The sequence below is a fragment of the Carassius auratus genome, chromosome 38 (genome assembly GCF_003368295.1).
Source record: "Carassius auratus strain Wakin chromosome 38, ASM336829v1, whole genome shotgun sequence".
NCBI lineage: Eukaryota > Metazoa > Chordata > Actinopteri > Cypriniformes > Cyprinidae > Carassius > Carassius auratus.
Window position 1 is genome coordinate 22,808,637 of NC_039280.1, and position 25,734 is coordinate 22,834,370.

At 37.1% G+C, this 25,734-nt stretch overlaps 2 protein-coding genes across 2 annotated transcripts; both read left to right on the forward strand.

The window, feature by feature from the left end:
- Window positions 1–5,786: 5,786 nt before the first annotated feature.
- On the forward strand, window positions 5,787–8,840 carry LOC113057446 (transmembrane protein 74-like). The gene is made up of 2 exons (XM_026224875.1): window positions 5,787–5,897; window positions 6,680–8,840. The coding sequence occupies exon 2, from the start codon at window positions 6,730–6,732 to the stop codon at window positions 7,588–7,590; it is 861 nt and encodes a 286-aa protein (XP_026080660.1). The 5' UTR covers window positions 5,787–5,897; window positions 6,680–6,729; the 3' UTR covers window positions 7,591–8,840.
- Window positions 8,841–17,167: 8,327 nt separating this feature from the next.
- Window positions 17,168–25,693, forward strand: LOC113057436 (eukaryotic translation initiation factor 3 subunit E-B). The gene is made up of 13 exons (XM_026224862.1): window positions 17,168–17,305; window positions 17,769–17,886; window positions 18,031–18,148; window positions 18,277–18,319; window positions 18,450–18,554; window positions 19,268–19,393; window positions 19,792–19,916; window positions 20,578–20,704; window positions 21,225–21,326; window positions 22,076–22,185; window positions 23,410–23,512; window positions 24,518–24,652; window positions 25,026–25,693. Exons 1-13 carry the CDS (start codon window positions 17,216–17,218, stop codon window positions 25,062–25,064), a joined length of 1,341 nt encoding a protein of 446 aa, XP_026080647.1. The 5' UTR covers window positions 17,168–17,215; the 3' UTR covers window positions 25,065–25,693.
- Window positions 25,694–25,734: the final 41 nt, after the last annotated feature.

Genomic DNA, 25,734 nt, shown 5'->3' on the forward strand with positions numbered 1-25,734 from the left:
CTGGGACAATGTCATTGATCCATATTCTTAGATATTTTAAATAGAATCTTTTAAAATGATCTTTACCATCATCGACTGACATGCTAGGTGGTTTGAAACGATGTGCTTCTCGTAGAATGTGTGAAATGAAGACTATTTAAAATGCAAATAATATTTAGTGTCTGGCAAAGCAGTATAATTCACATGGAAATTCACTCCACTTTTGTGCTTTGCTTCCACCTTGTGTCAAAGAAAGGAACTGCCCAGACTGAGATGCATTGTACATGCTTTTACTTCAAACTTTATACATCCATATCATCATTGTCATTAATTTTTTTTTTTTTTAAATACTTTGATTAGAGAAGATATTTCAATTTCTGTCATGTCCCTGTTATGCATATCTAATCTCCAACATGATAAAACTGCAGTTTAGAAAAATAAATTATAGGATTTTTTTATTTTAGATTTTTTTATTTTGCTCAGCATGTTTATATTTAAATGTATTCATTTAGAAAATACTGATAGCTTAACATAGTTCTTGCATTTTTATTTATTCCTTATTTGCCGACATTAGGTCTATTTTATTTTTTATTTTTTGCTGAGCATATTTTCCGTTCTTTGTTTCCTTCCCTTCCCACAGATGATCTAAAATTGATGATCTAATTTTTAGATTACTGTTGATGTAATGTTAAAGCTCCAGCCCAAAAATTAATCCATTTTGTTTAAAAAAATATATAAATAAATGACAAAATAATAATAATAATAATCATCTTGCTGTAGTACAAAATAACATCAAATCTCATTATCATTAGAACGGAGAGCACTTGTTCCAAATTAATATTCTCATTACATTGTTGCTTTCACATCCATAGCTGACTATGTTACTGTTCCTGTAATTCAGCAGCTGTTGGCTGGGTTGTAAAACAGGCCCAAGTGTATAAAGTGGGTTTTGGATTTAAAGGGGGGGGGGGGGGGGGGGTGAAATGCTATTTCATGCATACTGAGTTTTTTACACTGTTAAAGAGTTGGATTCCCATGCTAAACATGGACAAAGTTTCAAAAATTAAGTTGTACGTTTGAAGGAGTATTTTTGGAACAAAAATACTCCTTCCGGTTTGTCACAAGTTTCGGAAAGTTTTTTTCGAGTATGGCTCTGTGTGATGTTAGATGGAGCGGAATTTCCTTATATGGCTCCTAAGGCACTTCTGCCGGAAGAGCGCGCGCTCCCGTATAGCAGAGCACTGAGAGAGCACAGACATTCACTGATCAGAGCGAGAGCGTCGCGAAATGTCACAAAAGGAGTGTGTTTTTGGTTGCCAGGGCAAGACAACCCTGCACAGATTACCAAAAAAAAAACAGCATTAAGGGACAGGGGATGGAGTTTATTTTTACAGAGCATCAACGGAGTTGTGCAACTGTTTTTGTTTGTTCCCTGCATTTCGAAGATGCTTGTTTTACAAACAAGGCCCAGTTTGACGACGGATTTGCACATTGTTTATTTCTTAAGGATAATGCAGTCGCAGCGAAAAAGGGTCACGGTCGTGTGTTGGAACCGCATGCGGTGAGTAAAACTGCTTAAAATATCTCTGCCTCCTTGTTAGTGCTTCCGCCTCCCCTGCCGGAGACCCGGGTTCGAGCCCCACTCTGAGCGAGTCGTTGCTGCTGCTGCTCTCGTTCAGTTTCAGCCTTCACAGCTGTCACAGCTTCCAAACGCTCTCAACGCAAAAGCCTACTCGCGCTCGTGATTGTTTAGCTCCGCCCACACGTCACGCCTACAGCGGCTCGTGTTTTTCCTGGAAAAATCGGTACAGACTATCTTTCTCTTATGAATATAATAAAACTAAAGACTTTTTGGAGTTATGAAGGATGCAGTACTACTCTATAGGTACTCAAGATTAACAGGATATTGAGTGAAAACGAGCATTTCACCCCCCCTTTAAAGGCTCTTTTAAGGGCCATTTCCAGCTGAAATAAGTGAAGGCTAAAACAGAGACCCAGTGGCTGTACGGTCTGTATGGTAAGCCCTGTGAGCTTGTAAAAAAAAAAAAAAAAAAAAAAAAAAAAAACACTTTTATGCAGACTCATAATAAAACCTTTGCCCAAGCTAGAGCAACAAAAAATGCATTTGATGATTCATAGCCTATCTTATTGGTCATCTACTAAAACTGATATTATTAAACTGGGAATGCACACAATGAACAAATGTATAGCTTGAATAGATTATAGTCTGTAAAACCATGTATTTTACAAACTATAATGTGTATGTATTTGTTAGTAAAACCCTGCACACTAACAAACATCAAAAATGTATATATAATTTTGCTGAATATTTGTACTCTACTTCAAGTTATTCATTGCATGGTTATTTATGTTATACTGAATGTGCCTAACCAGTCTTAAATGTGTCATAACTCATTACACCAAATATTTCCCAGAAAGAAGAAAATTCAGGGCATATTAATATGGGCATATATTTCTGAAAACCTGCAGTTTGTATCTCCCCATAGTGAGAAACACATACAGAGAGAATGAATCTGGTTACGTCAAAACTTTCCAGAGACTAAAGGTCACTTTTTTTGTGTGTGTCCTTTCTGAAAAGAAGGGCTGGAGTCTTAAAAGTCTTATGCTGGCTCCTCCATAGCTATTCTTATCTGTGCTCTTACAGTTCCTATTACAGAAAACATCCATCAGCAGACATGCCAGCAGATAAACAAAACACATAACGCAGTGGGAAATAAGGTGTCACATCTTACTCTTTCAACTCCCAAACAATCTTTAAGTTTATGCTCTCAAATAGGGTGTAACTGACAGTAGTTTCTGGATATAAAATTCTCTGTCTGGTTGAAAAGTGTCAAGCATATGATGAATTTCATATTCTGAAAGACAATCCCACATTTCATACTGTGCGCAGATGGCAAACGTTTTTGTCAATGTTCTGTAAAATTATTATTCTTAGATCCAAAAAATTATGTGAAAAATAACCCAAAAACGTTTTCTAAGATGGCAACACAATTAATGCATCTCGATGCTGCTTTTCTATTATGAACAATCAAAATTCATGCTAAAACAAATTGTTGTTATTCAGCCCCATTGGCCATCTTCCCAGTATGCACTGGGACATTAATAATTAATATGGTTGCATTGTTTGCCAGTTTTATTTACACCCTTGTTGATTTTGTTGTTAATGTTCACTGATTTTCTTGTAATGTCAGGATATTTCTCAAAGTGACTGGTTAGATTGTGACCCTTGTTGTGTTACATATACCAAGTCAGGAATAGTTCACCCCAAAATTAAAATGTACTCAACCTAACACCATTCAAGATGTAGATGAGTAAGTCTATTCACTGGAACAGATTTGGTTTACAGTAGCATTACATAATTTGCTCACCAAAGGATCATCTGCAGTGAATGGGTGCCGTCAGAATGAGAGTTCTACTCCAGTCCATTAATACATTTCTTCAGAAGTGAAAAACTGTGTGTTTGTAATACACAAATCCATCATTAAGACATGTTTTTTAATTCCCAACTGTTGCTTCTATTCAATATGAATCCATAATTCTTCTGTTTGGACTCAAATTCTGTCGGCACCCATTCACTGCATAGGATCCACTGGGGAGCAAGTGATGTAATGCTAAATTTCTCTGATTATTTTTAAGGTAGTTTTAAGGTAGTTAATTTAGTTTTTTGTCTCAGGGCGTTCGTGTTATCATGTAAGAAATGTAAAACAAGCACTTTTTGCAATATGCACATTATGCCAAAAAAAATGAGAGAAAGCACTGTTAGAAATGTTCTATGTTGTTTGCGTTTCTCAAATAAACTGTGAGCATTGCAGCTCCCAAGGTTGATTTTTAATAGAGGCCATCTCAGCTGTCATCTATGGAGACCTCTATGTGTGCTTGCAGCTCATTTCTCAAGTCACCATAATGCAATGTGTAGCCCCTGGTAGAGAGAGACCGTAAGATCTGAACACACATGGGGCAAATTCTCATAAATGTCAATTTCCTAGTTTACGCTCTAGTAATGTTCCAGCCTCTGGAGCATAGCAATGTCATTCATGTGTTTTAACCAGCTGATGTCACCAGTCTTTAATTCAGTGCACTAGCAGAATGATGCATGAGTACACATTGAGCGTTTACAGAGAAATCAGTGAGGCACACTCTAATTATGACCTATGGCCTCCTAAACATACACTATGCTATCTGGCACCATGCCAGTGAACTGCAAGAGGGCCGTCTCATGGAACGTTAATTCACGTGCTTGTTCAGAAAAAATTACATGATTTATGACAATTTAACTGTTGTCATTCTGCTGAACTGTCATAATATATAGGAATAAATATATTTATTAAATTTATAGGCATGCATATAAAAGATAGGAGTATTTTAATTTTAATGTAAATATCAAATTAGGGCTATTGTTAAATACACTAATTTATAGAATTTATTTTATTGAATAATGTTTATTGACCAAACGTTTTTTTTCTACTTTTGTATGTTCCATTTTTTTTCTCCATGAATTGCTTTGTGTTTTGTAATATGCTGTAAAAAGTAGTAACCTGCAGTTGTAACCTTAAAGAGCTATTTCTATTACTGAGTTAACCCATGAAAAATAGTTTTGTTGTCAAATAATGTTTTTGAAAACCATTTAAATGTCATATTTTTTTTCAGTGTAGTTGTAATGTTTAAATTAAAAAATCTGTTATGAGCTGGTTACATTGTGACAACTCACCCCATATAGTGTGACAACATGCCCCACTATAGGTCAAAGTGGTTTAAATGAACTTCCGGGCAACAATATTAGAAACAGCTTTTTGAAGTCAGGTTTGTGTGTGTACAGAAAGTGAGTCAAAAAAAAAAAAAAAAACTAGGCTATAAAAATTTATGGTTAGCTAAGCTTCAATAGTGGTCTGCCTTATACATATATTGCATATCAATATCTTAAGATATAGACCTTATGAAAACTTCCCTGTGACATGTAGTCTGATCTGGGTTTGATAGTAATATGTTTGTATAATAAGCAGGTTATATTGTGACAACTTACCCCACTATATGGGTTAATATGTGTTAAAGAACTGTATATTTTTCACTTGGTAATAACAATAAGAACAGTGTTTTTGAAGCCAAGACTTTAAGGTTTGTGTCAGACACTGTGTTTCAAAAATAAAACATGCAAAAAAGATTCAGTATAAAAGTGTGACTACTAGGTCTGGTCTTACATAAACATATACATATATTGCATTCAAAATAAATATATAAAACTCAAAATAAAGACCCTGTGACAAGTAGTCCTGATCTCCCCTATGGGAGTAAATATACACATATTTACAATTATATGTTAGGTGTTTATTGCCCAACCCTGGCAATAGCATTTCTGATTATATGAACATAGAAACAACTCTTTTGAAGCTAAGACATTAAGGCTTGTGTCTATACAGAAACCGACTTTCAAAAACAAAACAAAATTATTCAGTATAACATTTTCCATGGTGTATTGTGACATTGTATTGTGAAAAAGCAATCAAAGATAGATTTTAGTGGATAGGCGTCTTCGGATGTTTTCTAAATTGTATTTTCAAGAATGTTGTAATGATGTTAATTTCTAGGATAATTAATTTGGGACACAGCTTGGGCATGCAATTCTGTATAGGGTGCGTCATAGACATAAATCTCACGAGGAGAACAGCATGAAAGTGTTTGACTTCATTTTCCCCGCACGACACTAGTAAACCTCCCTCCCTTCCCCCTGGCATCCCCTCCCCTCATCTCCTCTCCTCTTCTCGTCTATGCAGCTTGTCATAGAGGCTGACGGAGCATTGAGGCGACCTGAGCGCGGCGCGCGGGCGGAACAGGAACGAGCTTCCCTTAATTAACGGAGCGCGAGCCCTACAGGAATGCCAGCGAGACGCTGTTTAAAGAAGGTGGGCGATACCTTTATTTTTTATGATTTTATGATGACAAATAACATATAAGACCTAAGACAGGCAACATCTTTTCGGAGTGCTTGTCATGCTGACTACTTTTTTTGACCCCGAATACTAGGAAACGCTTTATTATTCTGTTCGTTGCTGTTGTTCACGCTTCGTTTAGCTCTTCAGATGAAATATTACAAGTATTGCTGATTGCATAAAACGCACTTTTAGAATTATTTCGGTGGTTAAAAAGATTAATGAACCTAAATACTATTTATAAACATCAAAAATAAGTACTCGATATTTAACTGAAAATATTTTTGTTACTTTAATTGTGAAAATCGATGATCGACTTTGCGATAAGACTTGAAGGATAGACAATTAGAAATCTTGAAATAACGTGCTGTAGTTACCAGGTTGAGTTATGCTTAAAGTTATGCTTAAAACGTGACAGTGTGTGTTAATTACTTTTACAATTATCAGTTGTGCTAAATATAACCTATACATTGTCTCATCTTTGTGGTCCAATATAATTCCACTGAAATGTATTGCAACCCCTTCCCATCTAGTCAGGCATTACATTTCTCTCTCTCTCTCTTTCATGGATGTTAAAAAACCTGCTATTTCTGTAGATTTCAGTTTTGCCATCAACATTTTGACAAATTACACTAAACCATACATTCAATTATGTTCTCTTCCCTCAAAATATTTTCTATTCTATTTTCTGTTGTATTTGAAATGAAATGTTTTATTGCCTGATATAAATTGTTGTCTTCATCTTCATACCGCAGGGATGCTATAGCCAACATGCTATGAGATGTACAAATGAATAGAAGTTGAAATGGCTGATCTTAAAGTCCTCTTTTGTGGTCAAGACGCTGTCCAAACTGATCACCTTGACTGGTCCCTAAAACACCAACAAATTCATCACTCAGTGTGTGCAGATGAAAGGGCCCTTTCCAATGAAGAGTGCTGCCAGGCGTATCTAGAGGAGAATGTTAATGAGGTGAACAAGCTTTCAGAACCATGGACAGCGCCTCTGCCAATTGGACGACTCTGCAAACACAATGAATGGGGATTTGATGAAGAAGTTGAGGTATGTTACGATGAGCAGTTTGAAACAGCTTTTCCTGGTGTGCCTGACTTTACTGACCATAAAGACAATCAGTTGTTAGCAGAGGAGACCAACTATGACAATTTCAGTTGGAATTCATCCAAAGATCTCCAAGAAGGCGCCCCAGAATGCTCCCTGCTGTCAGTTGATGATTTCATAGTGGATTCATCAGAAAAGTCTGTGGATTATGGATTTATAGGTGCCGTTACATTTTTAGTTACTGGGATCTCCTTGGTTGTCATCTCTTACACAGTCCCACGTGACGTCAAAGTGAATCCCGATACCGTTTCTGCCCGGGAGATGGAGCGGTTGGAGAGGGAGAACGCCCAGGTGGGCGCTCACCTGGACAGATGTGTGATTGCAGGGCTGTGTCTCCTCACACTCGGTGGTGTGGTACTGTCAACCCTGTTGATGATTTCCATGTATAAAGGGGAGATGATCAGGAGACAAGCATTTGCTTACTCCAAGCACCAAGCCAGACTCTATGGCTCTATGAATTTTAGAAGTGGCACGAGCCCAACTGGTGCTCCTTCGCTTTTGTCCCTTGATGAAGATGAAGGTCCTGTTGAAATCTTAAGTTTAAGCTGACTCAGCTTCTTGACTTGTTATATCCATACTAAAACATGATCAAAACAGCTTTGTAACACTGTGATCTAGGAGGACCCACTGTAAAACACATTTTGTCATTAAAAAAAACAATATTGTTCATATCATACTATCTAAACTTACTTTTAAACTACTAAATTACTACTAAATTTGAGTCAAATAAACTTGACTACAAAGGTGTCATACAACTAAGGTAATTTTAAGGGTCCAATCAGGTTAAAATACTACACTTTTTACATTGTACTTAATTGACAAAATTAGATGTTACATCTATGAAAATTTAACATACCAACATGGACTTGAGCCCTGTTTATGTGAAAAATATATTTGTGTGAGTCTGTGTATTTTTCCAAAGTATTTGTTCATGTAAAGAGTGCTTTACAAGTGTAGTGATATAAGCCTCAGTTTCTTTCAGTATGAAGCTTTTAACTATCATAGGACCACTCAGCTAAATTGGCAAATGTACATTTGTGTCATATTTAGCCAGTTGTCACAATGGAAAAGAAAAAATACTTTATTTCCTTTTTCTCAGGCTTGGCAGTCTGTGTCTGACAGCTGACTTAATCATCAGTCATTGTATGAAAACCTCTCTCCAATCAGGAGGGACAGAGAGATTTATTCCAATGCTTCTGAAGCCAGTTAAATCTACATACAGTATTTTCATTCGCATTTGTGTAAAAATACACATAATAAACAGCTTTTCAACAGTACAGGGAACATTAATGCACACCAGGGAGGTTTGAACAAATTTTTGTGAGATTTATTTAGAGAATATCTGTGCTTTTAATGCACATGAAATGCGGGAAATTTGTGAGCAGATGTCTCTCTTTCTCTCTCATCAGTGTGCGTGTGTACAAGAAGAATCTCATGGGAAATGACTGCTCTAAGTTTCTCCTTCCCAATAGAAACTAACCCCATTAGAGTCACACATCATAACATGTAATGGCCTGAAAGAACCAAATCCAGAATGCAAAAGGCACGTAAATCCATCGTGTAGGCTCTCATTCCCCAAAGCACAAGCTGTTAGAAACAAGTAAAGGGAATTAAGCTGAAACAGGCTAATATCAAACCAACTACACAAGGTAAAAATCTAATTGATAAAGGATTAGTTCACTAAAAGTAAAAACTAAAGATAATTTACTGGTCCTCACATTGTTTCAAACATTTGTGACTATTCCTTGTGCAAAACACAAAATAATATTTTGAAGAACTGTTTTTGTGCATACAATGGAAGTCAATCAGGTACAAAACAACAACATGGAAATATGAAATAATAAATAGGAATTCCTATTTTTTTTCTTATTCTTTTATGTTTTTATGATTTATTATTAGCAATCATGGAAAGTCTTCATACCACAAAAGGTTCTTTATAGTGGACAAATGTTCTTTGAAGAACTAAAAGATTCTCTGTGCAACCAAAAAAGGTTCCCCCAAAAACCTTTTTTAAGAATAAAGAATACAGGTTTGGAAAAATAAAGGTGACTATAGACTAACATAGCAAAATTTAGGCATATAAGCCTCAGGTTGCATTTCAAGAGAAAAAAAAAAGTGCCCATGAGCCTTGGAACAAGGCTCTGCTGGTGCTTCTGCTGAGGAGTACAGTCCATATAAGAAACGCTTACTGAGGACCGGATCAGATTATCCCTCCCTATACACTAGCATTGCAGCAAAGATTCCTGACACCAGTGTTCTTTTCATCCCGTTTCTACTTGACAGCACATACATGAGTGTTTTAATAGCCCCCTGTGTGTCTGTTTGCATGAGAATACTCAAGGGTATCGTTAGACATTTAAACAAACGCTTGTAGAAAATTGCAGCTATTAAATCTACATGTTACTTCCATCACCTGTGGTTTTAATAAAGCTTACTAGTTCACAGTGAAACAGACTCAGAATTATGCTTCTGATATGGGTGAAGACTGATGGGTTGTGGTGGGGGGATGTGGAGAGAAAGTCGCGCATATTTTAATGTCATGTATTTTTAGGTTGCACACATCGGTGTGGATAGCAATTAATGAAATGTCAACAATGCCATACCACACACACAAAAAAAAAAAAAAAAATAGAAAAAAAGAACTGATTTAAATGTCATTTCTCATTCTCTAGCTGTCTCTAGCTCTCTTTTGTTGCTTTTTTAGCCTGTCTAATACACTCTAACCAGCACTCTGTATAATAACTCAATCACCTGGGGCCGCTGGCATCAGGAAATGGGGCTAAATTGATTAAAAGGTCAGTATGGGTCAGGGAGTGGGTGTGGACATCATCTCAAGGGACAAAGATATGGTCATGTGCACGTACACACAATACGACTAATAGCTGTGCCATATCATAAATCCGTGGTGCAGTGACATCCTAACATATCATCTGGCTCATTCTTCGGATAAAAAACTGGACCAAGCCAGTCTGAGTGGAAAGAAGTCATTAAAATGAAGTCCAGTCCAGACTGTATGTGAGATTGAGATGGAGTTGTCAGTTATATGTCATGTGAGTGACCTGTCAGCCAGTTCATCCGTTCTTCGGTTCTCTTGACCATTTGTGCGGTTTAATAGCCTGTTCGACAAAATGATTTTTGTTACCTAGAGTTTGTTGCATAGCAACAGTAAAGATAAGATGTAAAAAGGCATTTTCAAATTAGATTTTTACACTTTTGGAACATGAAAAACAGCCTTTTCAGTTCATTTTCAACACAGCTTTCTTTACCAGATAGACTTAGCTAATAGGCTGTTAGCTTGCCAACTAAATGATAAGTGTAGACACACAGAATGGGGAATGTTTCAGTTGACCATGTTTGTATGGTAATATAACATGATATATTATTTGAAGAACTTTAATATGCAAATTTAATTATAAACACATCATAAAGCGATTTTCTGTTATTTTGAATTCAGAACATAATAGAATACCCATAACAAAAGCCAATGTAAGGTTTTGAGCAACCTGATCTCATAGGAAAATGTAACTATTTTACACTGTGATGATTGAAAATGAATTTATATGATTGAATCATATAAAAATGAAGGTCCACCTCTAAACATAACCATCACTGGGACATGTGCAGATCATATGGAAACATAAAAATTTAATCATATAAATTCATATGAATTAGCCACCAATTTAACAAAAATTAAAACAGTTATAAATAGCCATGAGATTTTGCTTGTTTTGAGGCTGTTCTTACTGGTAGTAAATAATACTAAATTTTTGTAACTGGAAGCGTGATATGTGAGGTGCTTTATTTATAACATAACTCCATAACGATGGATCATGAGTCAATAAAAATTTAGTATTTCCTTTAAGTTCTGCAATTACTATTTTCATAGATGGTGAAGATGTTTGGGTTGCTGAGAAACCTTTTAACCAATTTCTAGCATAATTTCTTTACTTGTTTTCTTCGGGTAGTGAGTCCCATGAAAGATGTGGCATCTTTCACATGCCAGCAGAGAAAAAGTGGAGTTGGGGGTGTCAGGTGATGCTTAAACAAGAAAAACAACAATGCAAAAAGTAAAGCCGCATCACTTTCTTTTTGTGAAAAGAAAAAAGTACTTTTCAGCCATTAAAATGCAAGTTGAACTTAGCATCAGTCATAGTAAAAATCCTTCAAGGATTCTTGTGTCACTGTTTCACCAACAGTGAAAGCCTTACCTTGTTGCCTTCTTGTGCCTGTCGTTACGCTGTATATGGGTCTGCAATGATTGGCTGGTGAGTTAATGAGAGCCAGCTGGGATCGCGTTTGCATCGCCCACACAGCAGTGTCCCTTTCTCTCTCTCTTCTGTCCTGTAAGGGCACATATCCATAGAAACCAAGTTTCCCTTGTTGCTAAGGAAAGAACTCTGCTTCAACCCAGTTTGAATATGTGTAACATAAATTTTGAAGGTAATACTGCTGAGGTTTGCTGCTGAGTTAACTTTGTGTCTCTAATTTAAAGCCTCAAAGAAAACAAGTTCTGGTTTTCATCCATTACACAACAGAGCTAGTGGCGTAAATTATGTTTTCCCATTGAAACTGCTTCTACAGTTTACCAGAGAGTTTGCTTTAGAGAGCTCATTAATGTGCATATAGACTATAGAGAGTGATGGATGGCACACAATATTGGAGGCACTGATGTCTTTTCAGGTTTTTATGAATAGGCCAGGTAAACTGTTAGACAATTTGTGCAAATCACTCCTTTATATGTGGTGAATGAAAAGAGCTGACTCATGAAATTATCATGTGACGAGTTTCAAAAGTGTAGCCTATAGAAAGGGGAACTTCATAATCTGCACCACATAATTCTGTGAGATGCATAATTTAGCACTGAGAGCAAAGTTAGATTAATCTCACTGTGGGAAAGCTTTAGTTACATTTGAGTTATGCTGCTACGGTATTATGCTTCATGCTAGGTTTCTCTCAATCTTTGTCAATAAAGCTGGAGGCAAGAAGATGAGAAGTTTCCATCCTGTATTGATCTCATTTTTTAAGTGAACAGAGCACAGGTACTGAAGTCCACCAGAGTGTTTATGACCTCTTTTTCCTGACACATTGCTGGGTTTCACAATATTTAATAGGGTGACGTCTTCTCACTGGACATATCCTCTTTTTGGACCTAAAAGAAGTGTCCGGCCGGGATTTCTTAATCGCCCCAAAATGTCTGGGATTTTCTTGTTTTCTTATTCTCACGGTCTAGCTGGATTTCTGTCCATTGCTGCCTGCTCCCACAAAGTGTTTTGCTCCCACAATTTTTGTGCCCACTCCTACACATTCTAATATTGTGTATAATTTTGGTGCATTAGGGACCCAATCGCATGCACTCTGTAACAGATATTTGTCAATAACAGATATTTGTCATCAGATATTTGTTATCAGATGTTGAGTTCAGGATGTGTTGAACAGCAAATACTCCAGAATGGTCTTGTCAGTCGTCTCTCCTTATTCTTGACCTGTGATTAGTCAGATCTGACTCCCGCAGCTCTTGTTGGATGAAGGGTTGCCAAGTCTTTGGACTCAACTAGTGGTCTGTTATGTCAGAAAGTGCAAGATAGACGCTCTGGCTGCATCTAGTGTATGTGTGGTTTCGATAACTTACAGAGAGGCAGATATGAGCTGTGTGACATCTGAAGGTTTAGATCCAGTCACTGTCCTTCACCACAGCTCCTCCAGACAGATTTGTGATCTGTGTGCGACTCAGATGCTCGGCTCTTTACTGAGGTATAAAAGCTGCCATCGGTTAATTAGGATTTGACAGATGAAATCAACCCTCACTTGAACTATTGTCATGTCAAATGTGATAATACTTTGAAGTTTTTGATGTCTGCTCCTTTGATATTTTTACTTTAGTCACTGTCACTATGGTTACAGGTGATAGTCCTAATAGAATACTGGCTTGACTTCAGTTGCACATTCATACAGAGTATTTGAGCCTCTATTACAAGCTGTTTTGTAAACAGGATATTTTGAGACTCACCTATGAGTAAAGACGGTTGTAAGTCCCAAACACTGACAGTGTGAATGTAACCTTAGCTGCAGGCTTTCTACAGACAGAAAAACCAGCGCAGACTCCACTGATGCCATTTTAATGATGTTATCTGATGATTTGAAATGACTGGTGCATTTAGTTGTCTGGAGCCCTGAAACATAAACACTGCTGTTACAACTTCAACACACACAGAGAATGCTTTGTGTATGTTTTCATTTTGGACTTTTTTTAAATAGCTTTTCACAGCCATGGATAAATTAATATGTGAATGAAAGAGTCTGATATCAAGGGGTTAGTGAAATTAAGTTCAGTAGTATGCGGCTGAAGGGAATTTCTACACGTTCAACAGTGTATAAATACAGTTATGTATTTTTATTTGAGTCTACACGACCAGCACAAGACAGATGCAAGGGGTCAGTAAACAGTTTTTGCTGCAGAGATCTCTGCTTTTTCTCCAGGGCAATACTAAATCAAATTCAGCTTCCTTTATGTTTTATTGCAATATCAAATCAAAAATGTCATCCAGTATCCTTTGATTTAGATAAAAAAAAAAAACACTGCACTGCTACCGAGTCAGCACTTTTGAAAGATCCCATATCTGCGCTCACATGACCCACTAGGCTTTTAAGATTTTCCTCTAGCAACCAAATGCATGGATGGATTATATAGTTGGCCCTTAAAGATGATTTTCTGTCAGTAAAACCCATCAAGCACACAGAAAGTCCCGAAGGACACAATCTTATGCCTACATCTCCTGGGCAAGTAGCGCCCTCTCCATTGTTTGGTTTCCATGCAGCACTTTCAACCTGCTCCTGAAGCTGTCCAGAATAAATTAAGCCATCTGTCAAACTCGTGCTTTTATGTGGCATAGTGGAAAGTGCTATGGAAAAGCAGTGATAAAATCACCATCGTAAAAAATACCCACAATGGAGTTGAAACAGAAGTGAGATTAATGAGGTGGAACAGCACTGAGACTAGTGTGGCTCAATTACAAGTTAGTTAAACCTGACCTCCTTTGTAAGGCATTCTCTCATTTTCTCTCTGCTAAACAAGCCCATTTATAAGCTGTATCATTTGTGAATACTGGATTAACTGCTCCTTCATGCTTTTCATGCTGCACGATTAAAAGTGAGTCTGATGTTTTGCTGTTATAAAGGCTATGGATGATCTGTCACATTTACAAAAAAAAAAAAAAAAACATCTGAGAAATTAACTGCGAAATGATGATATGTCCATCATAAGTAGAGTCACTCACCTCTTGATAGTCAGATCATTTGATCTGTTTCTTCCTTTATTAAACTTATACTTATACTTTTACATCAAGATGTAACATAACCTTTGTAAAATTACCAAGGAAACATGACCATCCATTTAAGTCCTTCCTGCAATGCATTTATTATCATTGCAATGCAATGCAATCATTAACATATATTGGATAAAATAATAGACATCTAAATCATATTAGTTCATTTATCAGAAGTTGTAAATTTTGCCATGTTAGTGCATGAACCCTATTTTCTTCTATCACAGAAAGTGTTGGAGGACAAAATTTTCTACCAAACTGCAAGCAGCCCCACCACAATCTTTTTGGAAAGGAAAAAATAAGTCACCAAATTTTTGCTTATACGATGTCTCTCAGGAAATTCATTTTTTGGGCATTTTTACAGAACAGGTTACTTAATTTGCAGAAAGATCTCAAAACACTCACCCTCAATTAAAGCGAATTCTCAATGCTTACTTTATTTCCATCATATCATGTGTAACTGGTCTCTTATCCTCTTTGTGTTGTGTTGTGTCAATAAAGCTCTTGTTCAATAAATCGTCTCCCATTCATCGATTTATTCACTGAGAAAACACAGTAGCCTAACTCAGAGTGATATTCAACACTCCTCCTGCCGGCGCTATAATAAAACACACATTTTTCACACTCTTCATCAACATCCAACACTTTTCTCGATATTGAATATATATGTTGTTGCTCTTAATATACAACACATTTCATTAACAGACAATTACAGCCATAATGACAGAACTATCAAACACACGAATTACCACTGGCCTTACACAATTGAACCAACCAGCCAATAGGAAGCCCTTAACCCTTATTATGCCCAGTCATCCTCCAGTGAGATTATGTAACATTCTTAGCAGGTGGAGACACACAATACAGGTGCATCTCAATAAATTAGAATGCAGTGGAAAAGTTAATTTATTTCAGTAATTCAACTCAAATTGTGAAACTTGTGTATTTAATAAATTCAATGCACACAGACTGAAGTAGTCTAAGTCTTTGGTTCTTTTAACTGTGATGATTTTGGCTCACATTTAACAAAAACCCACCAATTCATCTCAACGAATTAGTATACTTCATAAGACATAAAATTATAGGGAATTGTTGGCCTTCTGGAAAGTATGTTCAGATACTGTACATGTACTCAGTACTTGGTAGGGGCTCCATTTGCTTTAATTACGGCCTCAATTCAGCGTGGCATGGAGGTGAACAGTTTGTGGCACTGCTGAGGTGGCTGGATTCCCAGGTTTCTTTGACAGTGGCCTTTAGCTCATCTGCATTTTTTGGTCTCTTGTTTCTCATTTTCCTCTTGACAATATCCCATAGATTCTCTCTGGGGTTCAGGTCTGGTGAGTTTGCTGGCCAGTCAAGCACACCAACACCATGGTCATTTAACCAACTTTTGGTGCTTTTGGGCAGGTGCCAAATCCTGCTGGAAAATAAAATCAGCATTTTCAGAAAGTTGGAGAGCAGAAGTAAGCATGAAGTGATCCTAAATGTATTGGTAAACGTGTGCAGTGACTTTGGTTTTCAAAAAACACAATGGACCAACACCAGCAGATGACATTGCACCCCAAATCATCACAGACTGGACAATGGACTTCAAGCAACTTGGGCTATGAGCTTCCCTTCCTCCAGACTCTTTGGTTTCCAAATGAAACACTAAACTTGCTCTCATCTGAAAAGAGAACTTTGGACCACTGGGCAACAGTCCAGTTCTTCTTCTCCTTAGCCCAGGGAAGACGCCTCTGACATTGTATTTGGTTCAACAAATTCCTTGACACGACTCTGTGTAGTGGCTCTGTATATCTTGACCCCAGCCTCAGTCCATTCCTTGTGAAGTTCACTCAAATTCTTGAATCGATTTTGCTTGACAATCCTCATAAGGCTGCAGATCTCTCTGTTGGTTTTGCATCTTTTTCTTCCACACTTTTTCCTTCTACTCATGCTTGGATACAGCACTCTGTGAACAGCCAGCTTCTTTGGCCATGAATGTTTATGGCTTACAGTCCTTGTGAAGGGAGTCAATGATTGTCTTCTGGAGAACTGTCAGATCAGCAGTCTTCCCCGTGATTGTGTAGCCTAGTGAACCGAACTGAGAGACCCTTTTGAAGGCTCAGGAAACCTTTGCAGGTGTTTTGAGTTGATTAGCTGATTGGGTCCAGGTATCGTTCGTTCATTTGTTTTTGCTGGACCTGATTGGCATGTCACCATATTCTAATTTGTTGAGATAGTGAATTGATGGGTTTTTGTTAAATGTGAGCCAAAATCATCACAGTTAAAATAACCAAAGACTTAAACTATTTCAGTCTGTGTGCATTGCATTTTTTTTTAATACATGAGTTTCACAAATTGAGTTGAACTAATGAGATGAACTTTTCCAGACATTCTAATTCATTGAGATGCACCTGTATATTGTCGGCTATATGTACAACTCTGTCACATATGCATCATGCTAAACTTTTTACTGTGTAAATAATCAGGTTATAAGTATGTGTCAGAGGTTCACAGTTTCTTTGAATCTGGTATACTGCTTTGTAAAAATATTTAAATGGCTAAAATGTATAATAATTTACTGCATAAAATGATTGACCCAGCATTCGGTTAATTGTCATTACAACAAGAAATTAAAATGCCACAAAGATGAAGGCAGATCCCATATGAATTTGCTATAGTTTTGCAGAAACAATAACCAGTACCAAACTATCAACTAAGAGGAAGTTAAATTTTCCAACCAGTCTTGTCTGGCTAACAGTGCTTGTGGGGTGCAGTCAGCCATAGACTGTATAAAAACAGGGTGCAGCAGGTCACTGTTCTCATCGCTGTTTAAATAAAGTTTTTAAAGGCTTTTTTTTATTTCCAAAATGGCGGAGTACGATCTGACCACTAAGATTGCACATTTTTTAGACCGGCATTTGGTCTTTCCGCTGCTGGAATTTCTCTCTGTCAAAGAGGTAATACATAAATTACAGTAGTGTAAAGTATATGCTTTGTTCTTTGGTTTTATTGAATTGTTTAGTCGTCGCTAAATGGTCTGCGCCACGTGTGTCGAATAGCCAGACGATCTGGAAAAAGTATTTTTTTTTGTATGGGATATTAAACAGAAATGAGACATTTGCAATAAATACTTATTTCTTTTTATTGTTAACATAACAACTTTAAATTCGTATTCCGTAGCTCTGAACTCTTTGTGTTTCTACACTTGTTCAAACTGTTATTGTGTTCTAATATCATGGCTTTCTTTAAAGAAACATACTAACGTTACCATAAATACGTGAACAAGGTCATCATTAATTATTGTGTTATGTGTAAAATACTATATTACTATATTACTATATTATTTGGCTGGGTTCTTCTATTTGATCTTCAGAAGACCTGTTATAGTGCTGTTAAATCTATTGTTTATTGTCTTCTCAGATCTACAATGAGAAGGAACTTCTCCAAGGGAAGCTGGATCTTCTCAGTGACACTAACATGGTGGACTTTGCCATGGATGTATACAAGAACCTCAATTCTGACAAAGAAATTCCACACTGTAAGTATTTTTCCCTTTCTACCTAAATATACACTGGTTATAGAATTAAATAAAATCATATCCAGATCTATAATGAAGATTTTCACATCAAATACAGTGCAGTACTATACGCTGCATGCATATTAAATTCATTGTATTCTGCAGCATTAAGGGAGAAAAGAACCACAGTGGTGGCCCAGCTGAAACAGCTCCAGTCTGAAACTGAGCCTATTGTTAAGATGTTTGAAGATCCAGAAACTCAGAGACAGATGCAGTCCACCAGGTTTTCTGTCATCATATTACTGTTTACTGCTTCTTGAAATATCATTTCAGTTTGATTTTTAATGGCTATTATGTAAGCATCCTAACATATGCAGTCACCACTACCATGCAATTTTTTCTTTTTCTTAGAGACGGGAGGATGCTGTTTGAATATTTAGCAGACAAACATGGTGTAAGTTTCACAACTATGACCAGTTAACCCCTTATCCAATTTTTATTTTCTGGGAAGCTAATCAACAGATTATTGCATCGTTGAATATTTCATTCCATGAGTGATGAGCTCCATCTGTTTATTCCCTCAGTTTCGTCAGGAATATTTGGATACGCTGTACCGTTATGCTAAGTTCCAGTATGAGTGTGGCAACTACTCAGGGGCCGCAGAGTATCTTTACTTCTTCCGTGTGCTTGTAAGTGGTGTTGTTTGTGTCAACAAGACCCCTAGTGTTTTATCCTCTTTTTTTACAAAAAGTGTAACATAGGCTCTCTTTTACACTCAAAATTATACAAATTAATTAGTTTCTTTCCTGAGTGCTTTAACAGCTTTTGTTTTTAGTAGTTTATCTGAACAAACAATTGGAAAAAGTACCTTTGAATGTTTAAAAAGGTCATTAAGCGAACATAAGCAAAAGTATTATGCATTGTAAATGTTTTAAAAATTGCAAAAATAGCTTTGGTGGATACGTCTTGGCTTTTTTATTTTTATAAATAGAAATATAGTTATTTTTAAAAGTTTAGAGTTTCTTTTTACAAGGAATTAATACTTTTATTCAGCTAGGATATATTAAATTGATTCATTTCATATAAAAGCTGATCATTTGAATGATTTATTCATCAAGGAATCCAGAAAAAAGAAAAGAAACATTAATTGTAATAATAAATGTTTCTTGAGCACCTAATCAGCATATTAGAATGATTTGTAAAGATTTATGTGAAACTGAAGATCCACGACTATGACTGCTGAATATTCAGAGATGTAGGTTTAATATTGTGTCGTAAACCAGTCGAGACATGACAGTTCATTTTACATCAACGCTAAAGCAACAATATATCAGAGAGAAATTTCACTGTGAAAAATAACAGAGAAATTGATACTGATCAAATGTCTCATTGTCATGACCAGGTTCCCTCCACGGACAGGAACGCTCTGAGCTCTCTGTGGGGCAAACTGGCTTCCGAGATCCTCATGCAGAACTGGGAGGCAGCCATGGAGGACCTGACACGATTACGAGAGACCATCGACAACAATGTATGTCTGTCTGGCATCCTCCTTGTATAATAGAAGCTTTTGTGGCTGTATTTCATCAGCTGGAGAAATCCAATAACCTTCCCACATGGTCATTTGCTGGACCACCCATGTTCCTTTGAGCTCAGATAAAACAGTCCTTTAGCAGACGTCGAACATTAGATCAACTATACACACAAAATTGACCTGGGTGACATTTACGTTGCATCAGCTCCTAGAAGTAAATGCTCAGCAATTTCTATTTGCAGTGAAGTCAAAGATGGATGCCAGTGGCTTTACTGCAGCCTTGTTTGCTTTGCTAGTCTTTGCTTGTAGCTTCAACAGTTTGACATAAGTAAGACTGAAGCAGTGTAGACATTTTTTTTAATTAAATCATGTTTTTCTTTCCTGCCTCGGTTCAGTCTGTGAGTTCTCCTCTCCAGTCGCTGCAGCAGAGGACGTGGCTCATACACTGGTCTTTATTTGTCTTCTTTAACCACCCTAAAGGCAGAGACAACATCATCGAGCTGTTCCTCTATCAGCCCCAGTGAGTACGATTACAGAAATCCCCTTTTCCGCTATAACAAGTGCTCTTAAATTGTTCATTAAAGAAAAGAGGTGTGAATTGTACCAGCAGAATCCCACCAAAAACGTGTATTTTATCCCACCGGAATGTGATTTTTGATGGGGGATTTAAGTAGCAATTGGGAAGGTTATGTTGTGAAAACCTGGCAACCCTGATGGAGCATCAAGAGCTTGTGGTTGTGGGAATTTTTACCATTATAGGCTGGTTGTTTTCACACACTGCGGCAACTCAACCATGTTCAAACGCCTTATAAAAGTGATTTTTGCATTCTATGGCACCTTTAAGGGACTTGGAAAAAAGTGTGAGTTGTTTTTGTAACAATTACTTCAGAGAGGGTAGCTGGAAAATTAGCAGTTAATGAGATTTGCTCTTGAACATTAACTTTTTTAGAGGGAGCAGTGCATGTTTGCATGACCATGTAATGTACGCTGCTCGGTCTGAGCACTTTGATTTATCTTGAAGCCCTAATATAGATTATTTATTTATTTTTTTCGTTTTTTTTTTCTTTCTTTAGTGATTACAGAAAAGTTCAAAGAACAACAGTTATTTATTAGACACGCTTATATTAATATAAATCTTTTGCACTGACCCCAAGTATTCTATAAAAGCGTCTGTTTTTCAGGTACCTGAATGCTATTCAGACCATGTGCCCTCACATTCTGCGCTACCTGACCACGGCCGTAATCACCAACAAAGATGTGAGAAAGCGACGACAGGTCCTCAAAGATCTGGTCAAGGTCATCCAACAGGTCAGCATGATGACTGCAAATTTAACTAGACAGTGGATTGCCTCGGATTTACTCGGGTTAAGGGTCATGCCAGCCAAACACTAACCAGATATGATATGATAATGTTTGTCAGGCATATATGAACAAATTGCATAAAATTATCTCACAAATGTTTCATGTTAAATGTAGATTTTGCATGCTAATATGCACACAACAGCAGTGTTTTTATGACAGGAGCATCTGAGCTGAAAGAGTTTATTTCAGTTTGGGTTGTTGTGAAGATCCTCTTTATGGTTCGGCTGAATGAGCTCACAGATTCTCTTTTGAGGTTCCTAGCTCGACAAGCGCCGTTGCATTCCATTACGTTCATACTAGATGTGTTTCCTTTTAAGTATTGATTCAGAGTGAATTAGTGTCTCTTTTAAATGTAGTCCTCGGAGTGCTTCTTGGGGCGCTGCCACATTTTATACCCATGACTTTAGCACTTGCTGTCAAATTAGCACGAGATTAATGTTTCCTTCTCCTTTTGCTCTCTCAACAGGAATCATACACATACAAGGATCCTATCACAGAGTTTGTGGAGTGCCTCTACGTTAACTTTGATTTCGACAGCGCTCAGAAAAAACTGAGAGAGTGTGAGTCGGTAAGGTTCATCCTCCACTGTGTGTGTTTAACACAGCTATCAGGGCTGTCATCCTTGTGATTCCCTCTGTACACTGCTTCCCTCTGTTAGAATCGGTAGGAGACAAGCATTGATGGGTGCTTTGCTTGGAGCCACTGGTCCATTCATCCACTGAAAATCCCTGTCTACTGTAATTTACTGCTGTTTCCTACTAGGCTTTTCAAGGCGTCTCTGCTGTCAGTTTTCAGACCTACAGCTATGAGGCAGCTCCTCTCTTAGACGTGGCCTAGTTGGGCCAGAGGGAGCGTTCAGCATTCAGACCTGTGAAAACATAATCTCCTCTGCCATTCACCAGTTTCAGTTTATGTCTCAGGGATTGGTTTATAAATGCTGATCTAGGTTCAGCTAAAGTAAAGAGTGTTTTTATTTTTTACTTAAAGAAAAGATCTATTGGGGGTAAATTCAAATTTTGTATATATTATATTACTTATTTTTTTTTTAAGCCATTTTTTAATTCTGTTTGTGTGCAGAAATTACCTGCTTCACTGGTAAAGTTTAGTAAATGTAAAGTCTTAATTTACTCTTAAAATGCCGTTTATACTATACTTATACTTGTGTATATATATATAATATCAAATTCAGTTTATTTATAATTTTAAACGTACTTTTTAAAAATACATAATTCACTCTCATGTCCTTTCAGTGGAACATCAACAACGCTTATACAATTTTCAAAGCAGATTATTTGAAAGGATTTTATTCTTTTCAAGGTGCTGGTGAACGATTTCTTCTTGGTGGCCTGCTTGGAAGATTTCATTGAAAATGCACGACTGTTCATCTTCGAGACATTCTGCCGGATCCATCAATGCATCAGCATCAGGTAGTGCCACCTCCCAGGAGGAATCCTGATAGACCAGTGTGCGCTTATCCTCTTAGTGCTGTAAAAAGAGCGTAGCGCCCTGCGAAGATTCACCACGCAGCCAGGATCAATGGACACCCACCAAATCTGACAAAAGCTGAGCGACTTCACAATAGTGTACATTCTAAAGATTGTGATAGATGTACTCAGACAGCAGTGGGTTTATAGATCAGTGTTATTTTAGGATCATTAAAGGGTTAGTTCACCCAAATATGAAAATGATGTCATTAATAACTCACCCTCATGGCGTTCCAAACCCGTAAGACCTCTCTGTTCATCTTCGGAACACAGTTTAAGATATTTTAGATTTAGTCCGAGAGCTCTCAGTCCCTCCGTTGAAAATCTATGTACGGTATACTGTCCATGTCCAGAAAGATATAAAAAACATGCGTTCACAACACTGCAGTGATGCTGCTGATGTGTTATCTTTGTTATTGGGCGCACCAGAAAACACGTCAGCAGCGTCGTGAACACACTCAGACCAGACCCAGAAGAGAAGACAATGCTGAATAAAGTCGTAATTTTTTTTTATTTTTGGACCAAAATGTATTTTTGATGCTTCAAAAAATTATAACTGACCCTCTGATGTCACATGGACTACTTTGATGATGTTTTTCTTACCTTTCTGGACATGGACCGTATACTGTTCACACAGCTTCAATGGAGGGACTGAGAGCTCTCGGACTAAATCTAAAATATCTTAAACTGTGTTCTGAAGATAAAAGGAGGCCTTACATGTTTGGAACAGCATAAGGGTGAGTTATTAATGACATAATTTTCATTTTTGGGTGAACTCACCCTTTAATAGTTTAGTTTTATTTTTTCTATCTTCTGTTTCATTGTAATTTTAATGTATATTTTATTTTATTTTGGTTTTAGTTATTTTAATACATAAAGATAGTAAAATATATTTATATCAGTTAATATTTCAAGTAACAAATGTTTTATGGTTCTAGTTAACTGTTATAACTCTGTTACAGATGTTATTTTGATGTTTGTTAACATTTCCTTTGAACATCACTGTTTGTGCCGGGAGTCCTGTTATTTTGGTGGTGCGACTTAATTCGTCATCAGCTTTTGTTCATCACACCGATTGATTTTTATCGTGACGAGAGCTACAGCTTGTTGTGGACCTCAGGCGATGTCTGCATTTCTCATTTTGTCCCTCTCATGTCTCATGGGCAGCATGTTGGCAGATAAGCTGAATATGACCCCAGAGGAGGCCGAGAGATGGATCGTAAACCTGATCCGCAATGCCAGACTGGATGCCAAAATTGACTCCAAACTGGTGAGCGAGCTCTTCGGTGCAGAGCACATGTCCAAATGCAAAGACCCTTAGATTGATATGCAATAGACTCGTTCCGACAGTGAAAGTGGGCTGTTTGTTTGTTCATTGTTTGACTAAGGTGCACATAGCCTAGAGCAATTTTACTTTTGCTTTACATTTGAAAGGTATTTGTCATTTCTTTTTTAGATTCACAAGATGAATATAATCCCTTAAAGTGATAGTTCACCCAAAAGTTACTCGCCCTCGGGTTTTTGGTAACACTTTACAATAGAGTCCTGATTGATAATATTAGTTAACTAGGGTAGTTAACATGAACTAATAAACAATATATCTACAGCATTTATTAATCTTGAATAATATTAATCTTAACCTTTGCTACAGAATTTTAAAAGTAGAGGTTAACATTAGTAAATGCACTGTGAACTAACATGAATGGAGAATGAAAATCTGTACAGACAAATGTTGTAAACTATATTACTCCTTGATAGTTTTTATAGTTAGTTAAAAGATGCATAGTTGGTTAATGTATTGTTACCCCCCCCCCCCCCCCTTTTTTTTTTTTTTTTACTTCTGTGGATCACAATAGACTATGTTTAGCAGAATGTCCAAGCTGCTCTTTTCCATATTGGTAGCACTTTACAATACAGGTAAATTCATTAATATTAGCTAATTATTATTATTATTATTTTTTATTTATACCGAAATTGAAAGAAATATATATGAGGAAATTAAGTTTAATTAATGTGTGTTTGTGGGGGGGATAGCCTAGTTTTAGTTTTCTTGCCTTTAGTTTGTGTTTGTTAAATAATATTGCCTAAGATTGATGTAAGCTGGCATAGGAGCTGTAATTCAGAAAAACCCAAAGTGATGCTGAATCCCTAATACCTCTAAAGCCTTTACTTTTTCATTGTAATACTTGGAAAAGTTCTTTACTAATTTATGCAGGTGCTCTTTTAAAGTCTAAAACGGTTCACTGCTCCTCCCTGATGAGTGTTTTCTGCTCAGGGTCACGTGGTGATGGGCAACAACGCTGTGTCGCCGTATCAGCAGGTGATCGAGAAGACCAAGAGCCTGTCGTTCCGCAGTCAGATGCTGGCCATGAACATCGAGAAGAAGATCAGCCACAGCAGCAGGAACGAGGTACTGGACTCACAGGGTGTTCGGGCAGACCCTTTTTCCTTCAGCCAAGCCTCATTGGAATCATTAGCGTCATAAAATGAGCGTGCTTTGAAATGTTGAAGCATTTGTACCTTAACTGAACATTAGCCAGCATTAGCTAGTGTACATTTCCTCAAAATATCATACACACGCCTGAATCAAAGCCCAGGCTGTGTAATTTCTGAATAATCAGATTTTAAGTCCTATATCTTGTCCTGCATTTTGCTTGATATTCACTTTGGAGATATTGCTGGAGTCTGAAGATTTTGGCCACTTAAAATATGTCAAACCCTTAATAGAAGAAATCGAGCAAACTTCTTTGATGTCACTAATGATCCTCCATTTCCTTTTTTAGACTCCGAACTGGGCGGCTCAAGACACTGGCTTCTATTAGACTGGAAACAGCGGATCAACTTACTCCTCAACCTCATCTTCGTATTTAACTAACCATCCTTTATTTAGTCACGTTTTATGTTAGGAGCATTTTCCAAAAGACTGATGGAGACATTTCCAGCATGACAAGAGCTCCGGAGTTCTGGGATGTTTCCGTGAATTTTCTATATTCTGCATGAAGGAAGTAATTTACCAGGCAAGACTTTATTAATTATTCCAGTTCAGTGTCATTTCAAAGGACATTTTTCTTTTCCCTAATGCGAGTCATTGTCTTGAACATCATAACATGACAATGAACAGTAAAAGTGTGTTTCTGAACACATTTCCAAGCATCTTGCGAAACACTTTTGGAATCTTTAATGGTTAAAGGGGAAGCGTGTCATTATTGGGAGCAATTAATAAGGATTGTTTCCAAAAAGGTTCTACTATTGTTACATCTTTAAAGACATTGTTCATTTAAGGCGATGTTTGTCATGTGAGACCACTTAAACTCACAGGAAAAAAATGTTTACCGTATTTTTCGGACTATAAGTCGCACCTGAGTATAAGTCGCATCAGGCCAAAAATACGTCATGATGAAAAAATAAACATATATAAGTCGCACTGGACTATAAGTCACTGCTCAGGAGCACTGAGCAGCATAGAGCGCCCTCTCGCGGCTGTAGATTGTA